Below are 20,328 nucleotides of genomic sequence, written 5' to 3'. Positions count from 1 at the left end.
CCTTTTTAATTTTATACACAAATTGGAGCAATGTTCACATTTTCGAAAAAAATATGGTGGTGGTTAAAAAACTTGGTAATTCAAAGAATTATTGTCTTTCAGTTGTGTGCAGCCGTAATGTCTTTACGACATTGCATTGTTGCATAGGCCGGGTGTAATTTGTATCTTCGCGATATTAATATATTTCGTTTGTCGAAAAATTGCCAGTAGACACCACGGAATAATACTTCTCAACGCATGTGCTTTATTTTCCAAGCAAGAAAATGCTAGTCATGATTACAAAAGGGAATCTGACTATACATTAGAAGGATATATAGGATACCAATAATAGTATACCTACCGATAGAAGCCATAGGTAGTTACACAAACATAATCAAATTAAATGAACAAGCTACTATTTACTGAAAGGCCGGCCTACAAGCATTACTACCGCCTTATAAGTGGGAAGCAACATATTTGTTTGTCCTTCGAGGCTCCTCTGCTCATTCCGTGTCGGTCACTGGCATCATCATTCAGTCTATGATCGCTGTTCGGCGGATTTTGGTGGGTCTCTCGTGCCCCCTGCATTAAGACCCTTGTCAGAAACACAGATCACAACTTTGATAACAGGACAGGCTAGAAAATTTTACATCATACTGTTGACTAGTAATGGAAGACAATGTTTCTTTAGCAATTTCATGTTAGCATCAATTACTAACGTTGTTGCTGCATCACCATTGCGGCTCCATTCCGTCAACAGTCTTGCTAGTTTTGTTGGGACAAACGGTGATTCGGGTTTGTTTGCAGAAACACCGTTGTTTTTCTCATCTAGCCATTGTTTATAAAGGCTCTCACCCATGGCGCTGAACCAACCAGTACTTAGTTAGTTTCAACTTCCACTAGACATAAATCATTATTTACTGATCTCATATTCTGGATCTCGTTTGTTTACGGCCCAGAGACTTGAACTCTGTGAAGCTACTGACTGTCATAAATACTACTATGTCACAATTTCAAAATGATCCAGAAATGTTTCAGGCATACCAATGTACTGTCCATGGACCATGTTCAACCATAGTTACCAGCAAGAACCAGGGTAAAAGAACATGGTCATTAGCCATGAGTATGGATCAAAAGGGAGTTGTGTTAGTCAGCCAGTAGTAACATGGACCTGAAATCATGTCTGACGTCCACAAGAACGCCACTCCCTTTGGACGCATTTTTAGCCACCCATGACCCCTGCCAAAGTTCCTCAACTTGGCTTCCTAGCAACTATTCTCCAAACTTAACTACTATTACCTCCGTACCAAAATATAAGACCTTATTTGTATGCTAATAGTACTAACCAGTTAGTTCCCACAGACTACCATTACAAAAGACAAAGAAATATTTATTTTAAAGCAACAACATTTATAAAATAGCACTCCTTCCGTCCCATAATATAAGATCGTTTTTGACACTAGTGTAGTGTCAAAAACGCTCTTATGGGACGCACTAGTGTAAAAACGCCCTTATATTATGGGACGGAGGGAGTAGCAGGTATCTAATAAAAAGACATGCCAAATACTTGTGTTTTTTTAGCTCTCTTTCCTTTGGACATGTGGACAGATTCTTATCCACCAACCACAAAGTTAATCAACCTGGTACGTACTTTTTGAAAAATCAAATCAAATAAATTAACATTTGTAATTTTTTTTCTTTGGATTTGGAGAAATTATTAACCAGACTTGACGAAGTTCCTCAACCTGAATTCCTAGCAACTATGTTCCGAACTGAGCTGCTAACCAGTTGCTTGCCACACTACTTAAAAACAACAGTATTTTAAAAAGGTTTATTTTAAATAAGAAATCAAACAACATTTTATAAAAGGATCCCTTTTATAAAATAACATCACATAACCAATGGTATCTAGAATGAGACTAACAAGACATGAGTCAAATAAATGCTTGTTGAATCAGACACAATTTATACCTGCCTTGAATCCTTTGATTCTTTACTTCTCCAGTAAAAATTTGGCAGTGACCTGGCCTTGAAACGGACGCTCTGATGTATTTCTTTCAATTCAGGTTCATCGTTGGCTTTTCCCTGCAGAACAGTAGCTTATAAGGTTTGATATAATGTACTATAATCCTTTTCTTTTTGGTCTTCTTTTGGAAACAAATACTGATTGGAGAGTGATAAAATAACTATTACTAGTTATGTGAGTAAAGTTCTTACAAGATAATAATTACCGGCCTTTAGAATTTATCATAGACATTATCTTATTGTGATGCTCCTTGAAAGAAATTTAATTTAAATGAGGATAACTCGAAACAACATGTGCCACTGTCTCATTCAGGCTTTATTGCTTACCATATTTTCTTTAGCTATATTGGTTTCCGGATGCGTCGGTGGCGAAGTTGAACCAAACAACATTTCTTTGACCCTCGTCACACTGACATATGGAGACCTGGATGATGCAAGAGGACTGTCAGATGATGGGTTTCATGTTTAATGGCATTTACCATACTTCAGAAAGAATAAGGGCAAACCATTAGAACATCAGAGCAAAAAGCCATATGTTTTAAATTTCCATTTCTGGAATATTCAATTCCATCTTAGAAAGGTTAAATGCTTTCCTATAATCTGAAATCAATCAATTGGTACACTGACTTTTTGGATTCTGAGTGATACCTTTGTTCAGGCTGTTGAGTTGCCGTGGAAGCTGCTTCTGGAATACCTTTGCAGAACCCCTGAAACAGAGCAAACCAACTTATTCATGAGACTCGGAACTGTTAAACTCCATATCGTTAAATTGACACCATGCATCAGCAAATTACAAACCTTGCTTGTCCGCCTCTGTTTGTTCACCTTAGGATGAACATCTTTCACCGGCCTGCTTGCAGACTCCAGCTGACTAATCCTCGAAGCAATTGTGGAACCAAGATTTCTTGATCTCGAGGCAGTATCGCCTATTTCACATCTCCTGAAGTTCATGGTACCCAATATCGACCCTTTTTGAGCAACTGAAGTCTCTTCTTGCTTGTTACTGTCAGTACTAGGAAATGGTGAGCTGTTCTCCTTCGCTGGACGCAGGGTCGACCGCCTTTTGGCTGACGAAGACGGCGCTTTCTTTCCTGATGGGGGAGAACTGAATTCCGCAGGCTTCTGAAATAGCGATGACATCGGGTGCCTCTTCTTCTCGACAGTATCTGCTACACCTTGATTGACAATCAAACTCTCCTGCAAATAATTCACATGGTTTGAAATACTCACTAGTCAGTACTAGCATTGGACTGCACATTATGAACAAAATTCTCGTTTGAGAGGTCACCTGTAACGGCTGCTTCTCAACGGCATCAACAGCAGCCACGACACATCCAGCATCCAACTGCAGCCCTTTTCTCGCTTCAGCAACCTGCACATCACGCAGCTCGTGTGACCGCTCAGCCGTGCTATCCAGGCGGCACGATGAGACAACGCCGTCTGCAACAGCCTTCAGCTCCTGATGCGCTTCCCCCGGCACGGCAGCATCGACAACGGCGCCGCAATCCTCCGGAGCACCCGAATCTACGCCGCCGGTCTCCTCTCCCGCGGGCTCATCCGTCATGCACGAGGAGTCCGCCGACCAGGCTTCGCCGCCGTCCGCATCAGCATCGCGCCCCTCGTCGACATCCTCGCCCTCGTCGACATCGGCGCTCTTCCGCTTCCTGGCGTAGTGCTCCTCGAAGAAGGCCTTCTTCTGCGCGACGGATCCGGGGCGCGACTGCCCCGCGGCCTCCTCGAGGTACCGGTTGTGCTCGAACGCCGACCACCGGCCCCACTCGAGCGGCTCGGAGAGGAACCGGCCGAAGGAGACCGACTCCCCCAGCGCCGACATCATCTCCGCCTTCCAGTCCTGAGACCAATCAAGCCAAAAAATAAAAGCACGAAATCAGACACCCGGAAACGGCCCAGATGCGACGCGGCCGAAGGGAAGGAATGCGCTGCCGCCGCTGCTTACCCGGTCGTCGCCGCGGAGGGCGCCCCGCTCCGGCGACGCGGTCCGCTCCGGCGGCGGCGGGGAGGGGGGCTGGCCCGGCGCGGCGCCCATGGGGTCGGATCTGGGCGGCAGGGTCGGCGGGGCTGCGCTGGACTGGGGCTGACAGGAGTGTGATTGCCGCTGCCGCTTCTGGTGGTGGTGCGCGGATGTTGGCCGGCCCAGATTTGAATCGGGTGGGGCGGCGGCGGTGGTGGTGGGGCAGCCGAAGTGTACGTTGGGGGGAGCTGGAGCTGGGGCAGAGTGCCTGCGGAAATGACCGTTGCGCCGAGCTTGGCGTTAGTATCAAAGAGATGTGGATCAACGTGCCGTATCTGTGGTTCTTTAGTAGGAACGGATCACTGATTTCTTTTGGAAAACCATCATGGGGACTTCTCCAATTTGATAGAAGTCACATTATTGTTTGCTTTTCTTTTGCGGCAAACATTGTTCTTTGCTAATTGAGCTAATACTGTTACAATTAATCTTGTCTGTCAGATCATGTCATTGAGCGACTTAGATTACTCGAATGGTGAGCGCTCATGATATTTAACACGTAATTAATAACATGCATAGTATGCATTTAATTAATACAAAATTAATGTCCTAGCTAATATTAGCTCCGTCCTAAAAAGATTGTTTTAAATTTGTCTACATATGAATGCATTTATATAATGCTAAAAGGTGTCTAGATACATCAAGACAATCTTTTTGGGATGCAGGGGTACTATTATTGTGTAATTAATACCTTGCCTAATATCAGCGTGCATTGCATGAGTGGTTACTAGCAACAAATTCCTTGGATTTACAAGCGAAGATACGCGCAATTTGATTGGCTTCCCTAGGACAAAATGTTCGAGCTTGGTGCTAGCAAAATGACAACATAGAAAGGAACATTCTTCATAAACTATAAATCATCGGCGGCGGAGCTAGATGACAATCACTAAGGAGCAAAGGGCAAAACATGAATCAATGAGGGGCTAAAGGACTGTTTTCGTCTTAATCTAATTACTTCTAATAAAAGACAAGTCTTCCTAAAGCTGGAGGACGGCGACCCCTGTTGACATGGTTGTAGCTCTGCGGTATTCATTTTGTCAACAACATTGATGCAATCTGAGTTAACCAATTTTTTTGTTGTGCCCCACCTGCTCTACATGGATAAGGCTGCTCCACAAGGCAATTGCCTCAACCATAGCTCTGGAATCGACATGAGATGCCACAATTGCTACTAGATATAAAGTTACCATGATCACCGCAAACACATATTTCGTCGAGGATGCCGGAAGTTGTGTTAGTGTTATGTTTCGCAAAGTGCACTGACGACTTTCTCGCGGATGCCTATGTGAATATCCATGACTTTATTCTTTGCTCTGGTGTAATTAAGACTGAGTTCATGGACTGCCTGTGCCGACTTCGCTAGAGCTTGAACCACTTCACCTCGGTCTTCATGTTGTTACTCCCACCACCTGTACTAGGAAGTCGCTTTGAGCAGCTCCTCCCATTCACTCTACGGAGGAATCGAGGCCGAGGCCAGCCTCATATGCAAGAGCAATTGAAGTAGAGGACAATTTTCTCGATGGACCAGAATAGCTTCAGAAATTGTCGCTCCCAAGCCTAGGTGCCCCCAGATTTCTCTAATTGGGTCACAAGTGCAGAGTGTGATCGATGCTTTCACATTGAACAGATCAAATCAGACATTGGCCACTTGTAATAATGCGCCTATTCGCTAAGACTCCCTTCCATGGGAGAGCTCCCTTCATCACTCTCCAAAGCATTTTTCTTATATTAGAAGCACATGAAGCGATCAAATTTTCTTTGACAAAATTTCTCTAGAAGAGTAAACAAAATCAGAAGTTCTTTCATGTTTACCCATGCTGACAATTTCATTCGTAATGCTAGGTTGATTTAACAAAGGAGGGGCCGGATTTTGTATGGCCACAAAATATAATATCCTCTATCATTCCTACTGCCAATGCTATGTTGATGATATGTAGGGCATCAACTGGCCATAAGATGTCAGACACAAGTTGTTTATCACAAATGTTGGTCTCTTCATTGATCAACTCACTCACCTTGGTTATTACAATTAGTCATCAACATGTGTGTCAACACGGGCTAGAAATTAAAAAGAAACATAGTATTTGTACTACATATGATGTTATAGGAATGGATACTATAAAATAATGATCATCATAATTGAGTGGTTTTTTCATAGCTACGACCGAGGTGTCGCGGAAATGATTCCGACAATAGAGAGTGGGGTAAGGATGAAGATGGATCTAGCTAGGCACAAGTGTGACACAAGAAGATTTACGAGTTTGGGCCCTTCTCGGAAGAGGTAACTGATACGTCTCTGTCGTATCTACAATTTTTGATTGTTCCATGCCAATATTCTACAACTTTCATATACTTTTGACAACTTTTTATACTAATTTTGGGACTAACATATTGATCCAGTGCCCAATGCCAGTTCCTGTTTGTTGCATGTTTTTTGTTTCGCAGAAAATCCATATCAAACGGAGTCCAAATGGAATAAAAATGGACGGAGAATATTTTTGGAATATTTGTGAAATATGGGAAAAGAATCAATGCAAGAAGGTGCCCGAGAGGGCCATGAGGCAGGGGGTGCGCTTGCCCCCTGGGCGCGTCCCTGACCCTCGGGGGCCCCTGTAAGGCGGTTGCTGCTCTTCTTTGGCCGCAAGAAAGCTAATTTTCGGAGAAAAATTTGGGCGAAGGTTTCAATCCAATCGGAGTTACGGATCTCCGGATATATAAGAAACGGTGAAAGGGCAGAATCCCAGAACGCAGAAACAGAGAGAGACAGATCCAATCTCAAAGGGGCTCTCGCCCCTCCCACGCCATGGAGACCATGGACTAGAGGGGAAACCTTTCTCCCATCTAGGGAGAAGGTCAAGGAAGAAGAAGAAGAAGGGGGGCTCTCTCCCCCTCGCTTTCGGTGGTGCCGGAACACCGCCGGGGCTATCATCATCACCGCGATCTTCACCAACACCTACGCCATCTTCACCAACATCTCCATCACCTTCCCCCGCTATCTACAGCGGTCCACTCTCCCGCAACCCGCTGTACCCTCTACTTGAACATGGTGCTTTATGATTCATATTATTATCCGATGATGTGTTGCCATCCTATGATGCCTGAGTAGATTTTCGTTGTCCTATCGGTGATTGATGAATTGCTATGATTGGTTTAATTTGCTTGTGGTTATGTTGCTGTCCCTTGGTGCCCATCATATGAGCGCGCGCGTGGATCACACCATAGGGTTAGTTGTATGTTGATAGGACTATGTATTGGAGGGCAAGAGTGACAGAAGCTTCAACCTAGCATAGAAATTGATGCATACGGGATTAAAGGGGGACCAATATATCTTAATGCTGTGGTTGGGTTTTACCTTAATGAACGTTAGTAGTTGTGGATGCTTGCTAATAGTTCCAATCATAAGTGCATAGAATTCCAAGTCAGGGATGACATGCTAGCAGTGGCCTCTCCCACATAAAACTTGCTATCGGTCTAGTAAAGTAGTCAATTGCTTAGGGACAATTTCGCAACTCCTACCATCACTTTTCCACACTCGCTATACTAACTTTATTGCTTCTTTATCTAAACAACCCCTAGCTTTTATTTATGCGCTCTTTATTATCTTGCAAACCTATCCAAAACACCCACAAAGTACTTCTAATTTTATACTTGTTCTAGGTAAAGCGAACGTCAAGCGTGCATAGAGTTGTATCGGTGGTCGATAGCACTACAAAAAAAGACACATCCGGGACATTTTGGGCCGAATGAATTTTTTTTGTCATACATATGACACTTCTATGATGATAAGTGTGACAAAACCCGGTATCATCATAGATGTGGTGGGCTCCTACTTCTATGACAAAAAATCATGACAAAAAATGGGCTTTTCGTCCTAGGCGGGCCGGAGACGCAACTGCATGACATTCTTTGGGCCGTCCATGACGGAAAAAACCATGGTAGAAGCAAGGGGGAGGAAAATTTCGGGGAGTTCCCGGTTACGGTGGGAGGTCTGGGGCCGAGCGATGCGCGTTTCTCTCGTACACGTACGCGCATGTGTGCGAGGCGTTGGCTCTAACTGAACCTGAGCGATTGCACTGTAGGCTACGCTACTGAACCCGAGCGATTGATCGATGGCTGTTAACTGAACCTGATCGAGCGATTCCTTCACTACTGCTGCTAACTGAAGCCGATCGATGGGATGAACAGTGAGCGTTGGGGAGGGGGGGTTGGATGAATAGTGAGCGGTGGCGTTGCCTCTGGATGAACAGGAACCCGTGGTGTGGTGGAGGGCTGGATAAATAGTAGACGGTGGAGGGGTGCCCGTGGAGGGTGGATGAACAGGACCCCGTGGTGTGGAGGGCTGGATGAATAGTAGACGGTGGAGGGGTGGTTGAACAGGACCCCGTGGTGTGGAGGGCTAGATAAACAGTAGACGATGGAGGGGTGCCCATGGAGGGGTGGTTGAACAGGACCCCGTGGTGTGGAGGGCTGGATGAACAGTAACGATGGAGGGGTGGTTGAACAGTAGCCGGTGGAGTAGCGCGTGGTGGAGGCTGGATGAACAGGAGCCCGTGGAGGCTGGATGAACAGGAGCCCGTGAAGGCTGGACGAATAGGAGCCCGTGGAGGCTGCAGGAGGTCGACGGTGGAGATGAACAGTATCCCGTGGAGTCCTGTTTTGCGGTACGCTACACCCCTCCCGATGAACAGGACCCCCGTTTCGACCGTAGCGCTCCAACACAAGTCCGTTTCCTCCGTTTTGCGGTACGCCACACCCCTCCCGATCAACAGGACCCCCGTTTCGACCGTAGGAGGTCCGTTTCCTCCGTTTTGCGGTACGCCAGACCCCTCCGGATGAACAGGATCCCGTTTCGAACGTGGCCGGTCGAACACAAGGCCGTTTCCTTCATTCTGCGGTACGCCAGGCCTTGTTTCCATCGCCTGTTCCGTCCAAGCCCTCCCGATGAACACGACGCATTCCGTTGCCTCCCCATGAACATGACGCATTCCGTTGCCTCCCCATAAACACGACGCATTTCATTGCCTCCCCATGAACACGACAACGACGCTGTTTCTCCGTTCCGACCCAGCCATTGTACACGAGCCCTGGTCGTACGTATGCGCGAGTAGGCGTTCGAGACCCCGCCCGTATGTACACATACGTGGCCGTATTTTCTTTCTTGCACCCTGGCCGCTGTACGTACATGTAAATGCTAGGTGCGCGCGCGCCTCTACTACGACACGTGCGCGCCTCTACTATGACACGTGCGTGCCTCTACATCGACCAGTATGTACGTACACATTCGCGAGCAGAATGACAATGCTACGTACGCTTCGACTAGGTGGGTCCTGACTGTCAAGCACTTTCTTGCGTGCGAAGATGTAGCTGATCGGTCCCAGCAGTCAGGGGGCGAATCGGTTTTTTTTTGCCCGGACGCACTTCCTTGTGTGCGAAGATGTAGCTGGTGGATCCCAATAGTCAGGGGAAATATTTTTTTCGCGAAATACAGTGGCCCGTCCGACGGGTCCCAGCTGTCGGGTGGAGGAATCATTATTTTCCGCGTAATAAGGAGGCACTTCCTTGATGCGGCCGTGAACCCAGCTGTCAGCCTCTCCATGTACAGTCCACGTCCGATGGAAGTCGTTCCTTGACCATGCTGACCACGCCACGCCGAAAGCACCAGGGCGGTGGACGGCGGCGAGGCCTAGAAAGGGGACGACACAGAGGCAGGGAAGACTCGGCAGTTGTTTTCCACGCAGAGGGGAGTACGACTATACGAGGGTTTACTGGTTCGTCTGCCGTTGCCGGAGAATAACAGCAGGTGTGGGTGAGTAGAGGGATCCCTAGGCCAGCGATGGGAGTACGGTCGGGTGGTGAGGCCTGCGCGGCAGCACAGCCGGCCGCGAGGAGGAGGGAGCAGGCAGTCCCATCGGCGCTTGTTTGAGCAGCTGGAGAAGGAAGAGCAGAGATTGAAGAAGCACGACGGCCGTTGGATGGACATCCAACAGTCAGTGCTTGTGCGTCAACCTTTTTTTGGAAAGCCTTTAATCTGTGGAAAACAGCATACAACCCATCTGCCATTATTTCTAATAATTTATAGCCCATTTGCTAATTCTTAAGGTTTTTTTGGAGCCCATATTCTTTTTGTTAGCATTACAGCCTATATTGTGGCAACGATTAAAAAATTATACGAAATTTTGCATATTTTGGTGCGGTCCGAACTGTTTTTAATCCCGAAATTTCGACTCACATTCAAACTGATTTTAAAAATAAATGTATATCAATATAAAATCCAACAAATTCTCCACGCATAAAAAATAATGTAATTTAAAATCTTGAAATGAAAAAAAGATATTTGAAACTAATTGCTGGTTTGATGTGTTTTGAAAATGTACAACCCATTTCTCATTACTGATGGGCCATTTTCTCGGCCAGCCGAATGAAAACTCTCCTCGTCTTGAAAGATTTGCAGCCCAACAGGCCTAACAAAGCGACTTACTTGGCAAATCACAAAAAAACTAGGCTGTGGCCGTGGACCCACCTGTCAGCCTCTCCATGTACAATACTCTTCCGATGGAAGTCGTTTCTTGACCACGTTAACCACGCCGCGCGAAGAGCACCACGGCGGTGGACGACGGCGAGGCCTAGGAAGGGGACGACGCGGCAGTGGAAGCCCGCGCGGAGAGGACTACGAGGGTTCACTGGTTTGGCTGCGGTGTGAGGCTGCCGTCACCGCAGGGCCTGGCCAGCGGTGGGAATAGTATGGGGCGGTGAGGCCTCTGCGGCAGCACAGCCGGCCACGGGAGGCAGGAGCATGCGGCACGACCGGTGCTGCTTTGGGCGGCTAGAGCAAGAAGACCAGAGGTTGAAGAAGCACTACGGCCGTTGGATGGACATCGTACGGTCACTGGAGCTAGAATCGTTCATATTGACTAAGTTGACAAAGCTCTTCGTCCCCGTCAACTTAGTAGGCCCAAAAGTCAGCCTCCCAGCAAGGTGGGTCCCAGCTAGCTGGGGGTGTATTCATTTTTTTGTGCGTAATAAGGAGGCACTTCCGGTGGGTCCGAGATGACAGCGGGGGAACGTTTTTTTTGCGAAATACGATGGCCCGTCCGGTGGGTCCCAGCAGTCAGGGAAATGATTTTTTCGCAAAATACTGGTGGCCCGTCCGGTGGGTCCCCGCTGTTAGGTGGAGGAATAATTATTTTCTGCATAATAAGGAGGCACTTCCTTACGGCTGCCGTGGACCCAGCTGTTAGCCTCTCCATGTACAGTACTCTTCCGATGGAAGTCGATCGTTGACCATGTTGACCATGCTGCGCCGAGAGCACCAGGGCGATGGACGACGGCGAGGACTTGGAAGGGGACGACTCGGAGCCGGGGAAGACGCATTAGTGGATGCCCACGCGAAGAGGAGTACGAGGGTTCACTGGTTCGGCTGCGGTGTGAGGCTGCTGTCGCCGCAGAATAACAGGGGGTGTGGGTGAGTAGAGGGATGACCTGACTAGCGGTGGAAGTAGTAGGGGGCGGTGAGGCCTCCGCAGCATCACAACCGGCCATGGGAGGCAGGAGCACGCGGCACGACCGGCGCTGGTTTGGGCAGCTGGAGCAAGAAGACCAGAGGTTGAAGAAGTACTACGGCCGTTGCGTACGGTAATAGGAGCTAGAATCATTCATATTGACTAAGTTGACAAAGCCATCTGTCCCCGTCAACTTGGTAGGCCCACAAGTCAGCCTCCCACTATGCTGGTTTCCAGCTGGCAGGGGGAATATTCATTTTTTGTGCGTAATAAGGAGGCACTTCCTTGCGTGCGAAGATAGCTGGTGGGTCCAACATGTCAGCGGGGGGCACTTTATTTCACGAAATACAGAGGCCCTTCCGGTGGGTCCCAGATGTCAGGTGGAGGAATCATTATTTTGCGCGCAATAAGGAGGCATTTCCTTGTGTGCGGCCGTGGACCCAGCTGTCAGCCTCTCCACGCACAGTCTACTTCCGATGGTGTCGTTCGTTGACCACGTTGACCACGCCGCGCCGAGCGCATCCAAGGTGGTGGACGACGGCGAGGCCCCGGACATCAACGAGCCAGCGATGGGAAGACGCGGGAGTAGAGTAGCAGACAAAGAGGTGTACGAGGGTTAACTGGTTCTAGTGCGGTGTGGTTCGGTAGTCGGTGGAGAAGAACATGAGATGTGAAGGGGTGGAGGGATGGTCTGGCCAACGGTGGAGTAGCGCTTCATAGCGAAGCGTGCTAAGCAGAGCTGCTAGCAGCAAGAGGCGGGAGATGGTCCCGACGGCGCTGGAGGAAGAAGACGAGAGATTGAAGATGGATGCCGGTCGTTGGATGTAAATCCAATGGCTAACATGTTAGAATCATTTGTTGACTAAATTGACAACGAATTGCATTGGCTTCGATCTATTGGCCCACATTTCAGCCTCCAAAAATGTGGCACGTATTCAATCCATTTTTCAGAATTTACAGTCTTTTTTTGCGCAGTAGAATTTACAGTCTATTTGATCTTTTTTTTTTGAATTAGAACCATTAGCTGGGCTACGTGAACAAATAAGTAGCGTCCATGCGGTCCGTTTATTTTATTTCCTAAAAACTTATAGGCCATTTGCACTTTCTCGAAATACACGGTTTTGCTAGGCTGATTCTAATTATAATGTTGGGTTGGGCCAGCAATGTTATCAAAAAAATAAAAAAAGACTGAGCATTTTGTTATAAAAATATTTAAATAATAAGTGATATTATTACATTCGTCCTTAAATCTTACCAAGCTTTTGTACATAATCACTAGGATTTTCGTGCCAAAACAATCCAGGATTTTATTTGTTAAGAAATTATTTTTATAAGTTAATAAGATGTGGGATATTGTTTTCTTACATATGTAAGTATCTGTTAAATATATGATGACAATAAAAATAATATATAATAACATATAAAATATTTTTTTTTTAAAAACAAGGAGCATCTCCCCGGTTCCATTGCTGAGAACGAAACCACAACATATTCTGATACAACAGCTCAAAGAGCAGTTCAAAAGCAAAGGTAGAAAAGCTACAAACTAGGGGGTGGATGAACAAGTTCTCTGAATAACAAAAATCACCCGAGCGGTGCCAAAGGCAGAGCGGATAGAGCACTCAAATGACACAAGGAGGGTCCAGCGAAGCCTTCATGGTCTTCAGCTGAGGGGTCGTGTCAACCTGCGGTGACCAGTAAGCAAGCGGAGACACCGGGCTGGAAGGCGTAGCATGGTGGATGTCCCTCTTTTTCGGCGCCAGGTGCCCATCATCTTCATCAGAGATCTTGAGACGAGCCCACGGGTCCAGCCCAAGAGCAAGTCGAGCCTTGTTCTGCCACAAGTGATCGCCAACGGTTTCTGGATGGATCTTGTTAGGGTTTCCACAAAGCTCATTAACTTGTCCTTGTCCGATCCGGAGGAGAGAATCGCCCAGTTCCTCACCATGTTCCTGATCAACCTCAAGACCTGCGGAATGGAAATCCAGGAGGTGTTACTGAAAATTATAGCATTTCTATATTTCCAGAGGCACCAAAGGACAGCTGAGCTAACAGTATTTAAAACTGAGCACTTTTTTGTAGCAATCCAGAATCTGGCGACAGATTCAAAGGATGAGCCAATCTGGCTAGAGAAATATTCCTCAATGTGGACCTAGAGACTTTTAGCAACTATACATTCAAAAAATAGGTGAGAACAAGACACTTGTTCCAAGCAGTAAACACAATTAAGGGGTTTAATGATGTGTCTCTTCCTAAGGTTTTCCCTAGTCATCAATTTGTTTTTGGAGAGAAGCCAGAGAAATACATGAATTTTAGGGGGAACTTTCAATTTCCAGACAGCAGGGATAAACACGGGTTGAACCCCTCTAAAGTTGATAACATGATAGAGGGAGTTGGAGGAATACTTCCTCTTATTGTCCAGCTGCCAAATCAGAGCATCCGGCTCGGCAGTAAAGGTAATGCTTTTGGCAATTTCCTCTAACTGGAACCATTGTTCCATGAGACTATCACTAAAGTTCCTTCTAAAATAGAGTTTTAGACATTGACCGTCCGAAACTTCATTGACACTTTTGTTAAGCTCATTGCGGACAGAGTAAATAGGCCAAAATTGGACTGCTAGGGGGATGTGCCAAACCAAGTATCTTCCCAGAACCTGGTTCTGCTCCCATCCCCTATGTTCCATCTGCAGCCAAATTTCACAGCATGCATAATAGTTTTTAATCCTTTCCAGAATCTAGAGGTCTTAGGGTTGGAGGAAGGGACAAAAATATTAGGTTTATTTCCTAGGTATTTATGGGCAATAAGAAGCTTCCAGGGTTCCAGGTCTTCCTCATAGAATCTTTTAATCCAAGACCCTAGAAGACAGATGTTAATTTCTTGGAGGTTAGGTATGCCTAGGCCTCCAAAATATTTTTTCATAGAGACTAGGGCCCAATTAGCACGGTGTAGCTTCCTATTTCCTTCAAAATCATTCCACAAGCAATGAGACATCTGAGAATTGATGAGGTTCACTGCCCATTTAGGAAACTTGAAGAAGGAGAGGAGATACACTGGAATGCTAGCCAAACAAGCTTGTATGACGATCAATCTACCTCTGTAAGAGAGAAGTTTGCCCCTCCACCCAGCAATCCTTTTAATGATTTTATCCAGAATGGTTGGATATCCTCTCTCCTCAGTTTATCATAGTGGAGACGGATACCTAGGTACTTAATGGGGAAGTTACCTTTATTACAGACTAGAATAGAGAGGAAGTCAGCTAACTCCTGATCATCCATATTGATAGGGATGAGTTCACTTTTAGAGTAGTTGATTCTCATACCTGAGACTTGTTCAAACCAGGTTAGAACAGTTTTTAGATTGCTACCATGTGTGAAGTCATTGTCTAAGAAAAGGATGGTATCATCTGCATATTGAAGGCAGATGATGCCACCAGGGCAGACCTCAGGACAGAGCCCTGCAATCAGACTATGATCAGCAGCTTTGCTTAGCATTTTAGAACGTCCACTACTAAATTAAACAAAAGCGGGGAGATGGGGTCACCTTGCCTAAGGCCTTTACCAGCAAGGAAAAAAATCACTTTCACAGTTATTTAACTTGACCCCAACAGACCCCCCATGAGTAAGTTGCTGGATCCAACTCTCCTCTATGAAAGGCTTGGAAAAGATCTAAGAGATCATTTTTCACCAAGTCCCAAAAATGCTAGTTAAACAAGAAGGGAATCCCATCAGGACCAGGAGCCCCTTTAGGATAAGAGCTAAAAATGGCTTCCTTCACCTCTGTCTCTGAAAAAGGGGCTTCTAGCAGCTCATTTTCAGCAGGAGAGACTTTTTCAGAAGCGAAGAAAAAATTGTTTTGTAGAGAGAACCCAGAAGGGTTTTCTTTCTTAAACAGGTCTTTGTAGAAGTCATTAGCCACTTTCAGCATCTCATCTACCTCAGTAACAGGGCCATTAGGGCCATCAAGGGAGTGAATGAGGGTTTTCCTCCTCCTATGGTTAGCTACTGCATGGAAGTAAGCGGTATTTCTATCACCCTCCTTAATGTTTCTATCTCTAGACCTTTGTTTGGCTTTGATTTCTTATTGAAGCCAAATTTTCTTGAGCTCTCCATGGACAAAGTTTAATCTATTAGTCTCAGCCTCAGAGAGGTCAGTGGTTTCTGCCTTAATATCTAGAGAATCAAACTCAAGGAGGAGAACTCTTTTGTATCTTCTAAGATTAGCTTCCTCATTGGAGTTCCACCCTTTGGTAGTTCTTCTAAATCTCCTGATTTTGATCTGCCAATTTTCTAGGGGGCAGCTGCTCCCATTAGGCTCATTCCAGATTTTCCTAACTAGCTCAGTAAAATCTTTTCTAAGCAACCACCACTTTTCAAATTTAAAACTATTGCTCCCAGAGCAAAGGAGTGTGGTCACTACCACATCTGGGTAGAGCTCTACAACTATAAAGGGGAAAGAAACTATCTAATTCTGTGTCACAGAAAATTCTGTCAATGGTGGACATAATCCTGGAGCAGCACTTCCAACATATCTAGCAGAACTGTGGGTTTTCCTTCTGACAGGGCAACTCTCAACTTTATGGGTAACCATTTTGCAGATAAAACAACTCTTGGGCTTGACACATTTATCCAAATGATGCCCTGGTTCCCCACAGTTGTAGTAGACCACCTCAGAGTATGCCATAAGGCCCGAAGCAGGGGTAGGAGCAGTTTTCTGGATGTCCTATCTCTTCTTTTGCTGATTCTTGCCTTGAGATTTTCCACTGATCTGAGAGTTAGAACCACCATCAGATTGATCTTGGGCAATTACAGGAGCCTGCCCAGATTGTGCCCCCATTTGGGACAGAGGTGGGCCGTACCACTGGCCAACCGGCGCCCCCCATTGTGATAGGGGAAATTCATCGGAGTTCCTGGTTCCTTCTCATCCTCCAGCCAGATGTTGTCTCTCAGGAAGCAGAAATAACCATCAGACAACTCAATTGAAGCAGATTGCAAGCCTAATTTCAATCTTCTACAGGTTTGGGGAAGAGGTAAGGTAGGGGATCCACCTGCTCCGGCTCCGGTGGCGTGCTGGTGGGCAAGAGTCCAGTCAAGCATTCCCATCTTGCAGCACGGCGTGGATCTCCTGAATTCACTTCTCCTTTCGCCCATCGAACGAACGCAATTGGCAACTCATTGGGGTGGGGCATCCTGTGCTTCTCTGAGAAATCTCTTTCGAAGTAGATCCGCAGGGCTAGATTCAGCAGCTCCCAGTCCACATGATCCTTGCACATCCGAGCATACCTGCGCGAGTGAGAGAACAGATTCGGTCCCTCCTCGGCTTCCTACCTTCCAGCTTCCTCCTCTGCTTCCCTCCATTCACGCGTGCACTGGGTCCAGGAGAGAGCGTCGTCGCGGATCCGCATCGCCCGCTCCCTCCATCTCCTCCCTTGAGTCTCCCGCAGTACCGCCGGCGCGACGGAGTCGAGCGGCTGGAGCATTCACGGGAAGGCTTTATAGACATGTGGGAGATGCATCTTCTACATCTGCCTGTCTTCCAGCCATTCCCCCATGGATATGGCCGGCGACTCCATGGGGCACGCAAGCGGACTTGCTGAGGGGGCAGGCACGCCTGGAGTCAGGAGGCGGGGGGTGGCGGTGAGATATATTTGCCAATTACTCCCTCCTTTTCGGTTTATAGGGCTCAATTCAAAAATCTCACCAACCAAGGTAGATGATGAATGATGGAATACTTTTTGTAGTTTGCAAAAGCACCTAATTAATGCACTTGTTTTCCTCAAAAAATTATGTTTATCAATGCATAAATTGCAATGCATGCATGCATAAAGTACATGCATTGGTCAATTTTCTCTTAATACTTGCATGCAATGATTTAATACACCTTGGAATCTGAACATGTGATGGAAAACAACCAAATTGAGCCTTATAAAATGGAAAAACTAAAATTTTGAGATAAGCCCTATAAACCGAAAAGGAGGGAGTATGTGAACTAAACAGTCAACATATAAAATAATTTAAATATATATAATATAGTTAGAAGGGAAACATAAGTTGGACCTGGCGTTCCTATTCTTATATAGAAAAATAGAACATACCTCTGCATTTTCTTCAAAAAAATACATAAATTGGGCTGCCAAAAATAAAACCTCGGATGGGAGGTCCATAGGCCGGTCGATACATGACGACCCTAAGAAAATACAAACAGGCCTATGGACCTCCCATCCGAGGTCGTGGGCTGCGCATGTTAAAAATGAAAGCCTGGACGGGGCAGCCCAAAACCACGTCCAACACTTGCCAAAACTTCGTCCCTTGTTTTCTCTGTGTTTCGCACACTCGACATTGTGTGGGCATTTCGACTGTGCATCATATGAAGATGTGCTATGCATGAATGTTGATCAGCATGATGTTAACTGGCTGGTAGTTCCATTTTCGACCATGAATAAAAATTCCAACATGATGTTAACCATGTTTGAAAAGGCCATGTTAATATAAATGCTCTACCTCTGAAAGTTACAGTTTCTTATCTGAAACTGAACTTGCAGTTTCTTATCTGAAACTGAAACTTGCAGTTTCTTCTCTGAGAATCACATTGTCTGCACTTTTATACTCCTATGAAACTACATTTTTAAGTGCGAAAAATAGATATCTAGAATTCATAAAATACTTTATATGCTCAATACTGCAAATCTGAAATTCAAAAGACATTCATATCTGAAAGTACTCTCAAAATATACAACACAAAACACATTTCACAACCTGCAAATACTGACAACCCTAAGCTCCTCCTGACAATTCACAACCTGCCCGACTATTGGGCTGGGGGGAAGCCCTCTCCTATTCCTCGGCAGCAGACAGCCGCCCCGTGAGACGATGTGAACGGCGAGGGAGACGATGGCGGGGAAGCGTCGTCGGGCCAACTGCTTTTCTCCTCTTGCAGTTGGGTTCGATCGACGAAGACTCCACCGGCTCGCTCTGGCAGGACACCCTCACAAACGACACCCTGTAGATGCTCGATCCTTCAATCTCTGGTGGATGCTCCATCTGGGATCGATACTCCCACCACCGCTCCCTCACGATCGGATTCAGTGAATCTGTTTGCTCCATGGCCCAGAGGAGCAGCTCTATGTACTCTGGCGCGACTCCCTTCGGGAGTATCGCCGCCTTCTTGCTCTGTTGCAGATATTTGACCATGGATGTCGCCGTCGCCGCTAGTTGGTCCTTGTTGTCAAACCAAGACTGTATCTCCAACATCCTAGCTAGCTTCACAGGGTCGCCGTCTGCGATCCTCACATATCGGTTGTACTCCTCCATCGATCTACTTCCCCACGGCACCTTCACTCGCCGGCGGTGGTTTTTGAATGGAAGAGGAGAGGAGCAGCGCTGGTTTTGGATTAGAACGGGAGAGGAGCGACGCTGGTTTTGGACTGGAACATGAGAGGAGGGGCGGTGGTTTAAGAGGAGAAGAGCAGAAGAGCGGCGCTGGTCTTGGAAGTATTTTTTTGTTGTTTCGCGTATTTTGGGTCAAAGTTTGACCACGTACTGTATTTGACAAGCAAAATGTGAATGCATGTCACCAAAAATTGTATCGTTTGGTTCGTATCTGAATGTACTTTCAAATTATACTCCCTCCATTTTTGTATACAAGGCCACAAACTCATATTACAGGTACCAAGGTAAAAATCAATGCTATGCTTAAGTCAATGTTGCAAGCTAGCTTGTCACCTTGATTGTCGTGTTAATTAATGTGGTTTTTCTTTCCCAAGCACAACAAGCCAACCCTCTTACTCCTCATTGGTTGATTAATGTTGGGAATGCAAGCTAACCTTCTCACTCCCTCATGCACACAAGGGATATTAATGTCCTCGGGTGCTAGTACGAGGCAAACACCATCAATTTTGCCTCGATTAATGTTAGTGGCCTTGTATAGTTGCAAATTGTAATTTTAATAGTGGCCTTGTATACAATGTATAACATATATTTTATGTGTGAAAATCATGGTCAATTATGACCCAGAATAAAGAGAGACTAGTTAATGTGGGGTCGCTTTCTTAATTGAAGGGTAAATTGATTTTGATTTTGATCCAGTCAGAGCGTGCCGACCCTCTCGTCCAATCCTAAATCGCTACCGCACGCTCCTCTCTCTCTTCTCCATTGCAAAACCACATCCTCTCCTCTCCATCATCTCCATTCCAAAACCACTGTCTCGCCTCTCCCTCTTCTCTATTGCAAGACCACCGTCTCTCCTTCGTTTTCTATACGCTTTGCTCCATGGCGCGGGCGCAATCCATGATACAAAATTAGTATACTGTATACTATTTAAAAGTCGAGGGCGGGGCTTTTCCTGCACGGTAGGCGGCGGGGCAGTTCCGCCTAGTCGGTTCGACAGAGACGCGAGAAGACGAGGGAGTAGGCTGCTGCAAACGTAGGGCTGTGTGATTTGACAGCGAGTTACTGCTGCACAGGTGGGGCCCCATGATTTGACTTGCCATTATCATTTTAACTGCGGCGCTACGACCGGCGTGAGTCTCCCAGATTCCTGACCACCTCCATACAGGTGCCTCTCCCAATGCTCCACCATGTAGTAGAGGCTGGCTCTTGCATGAGAGCCCACTTCTCCACTTTTTCCTTGCCTCTCTTTCCTCCACATATGCAAAAATGCCATGTAAAGCGCACTATTGTACTTACTTTTACTTGCTACTACAGGTGCTTAAGCTTGCCACATAGGCATAAAGTCTGATGTGGCAAGTTAATCAAGAAGAGAGAGACTAGTTTGGTGACCCAAGGAAGAAACGGTGTTAAG

General features: G+C 46.3%; 1 protein-coding gene across 2 annotated transcripts; it reads right to left on the bottom strand.

Moving 5' to 3' along the window:
• Positions 1–221: 221 nt before the first annotated feature.
• Positions 222–4,247, bottom strand: LOC119353147 (protein WVD2-like 7). 2 transcript variants are annotated; one of them, XM_037619739.1, is made up of 7 exons: positions 3,962–4,247; positions 3,293–3,856; positions 2,803–3,201; positions 2,653–2,711; positions 2,332–2,428; positions 1,955–2,064; positions 222–561 (listed from the first exon to the last, which is right to left on the bottom strand). In XM_037619739.1, exons 1-7 carry the CDS (start codon positions 4,049–4,051, stop codon positions 513–515), a joined length of 1,368 nt encoding a protein of 455 aa, XP_037475636.1. In that variant the 5' UTR covers positions 4,052–4,247; the 3' UTR covers positions 222–512. The 2 variants fall into 2 exon arrangements, with proteins under 2 accessions (XP_037475636.1, XP_037475635.1); XM_037619738.1 differs by having other exon boundaries at positions 1,951–2,064; positions 3,962–4,246.
• Between the last annotated feature and the right edge of the window lie 16,081 nt (positions 4,248–20,328).

Source organism: Triticum dicoccoides, chromosome 2A (genome assembly GCF_002162155.2).
Source record: "Triticum dicoccoides isolate Atlit2015 ecotype Zavitan chromosome 2A, WEW_v2.0, whole genome shotgun sequence".
In the NCBI taxonomy this organism is placed as follows: Eukaryota; Viridiplantae; Streptophyta; class Magnoliopsida; order Poales; family Poaceae; genus Triticum; species Triticum dicoccoides.
This window is presented reverse-complemented; position numbering and strand designations above follow the sequence as displayed.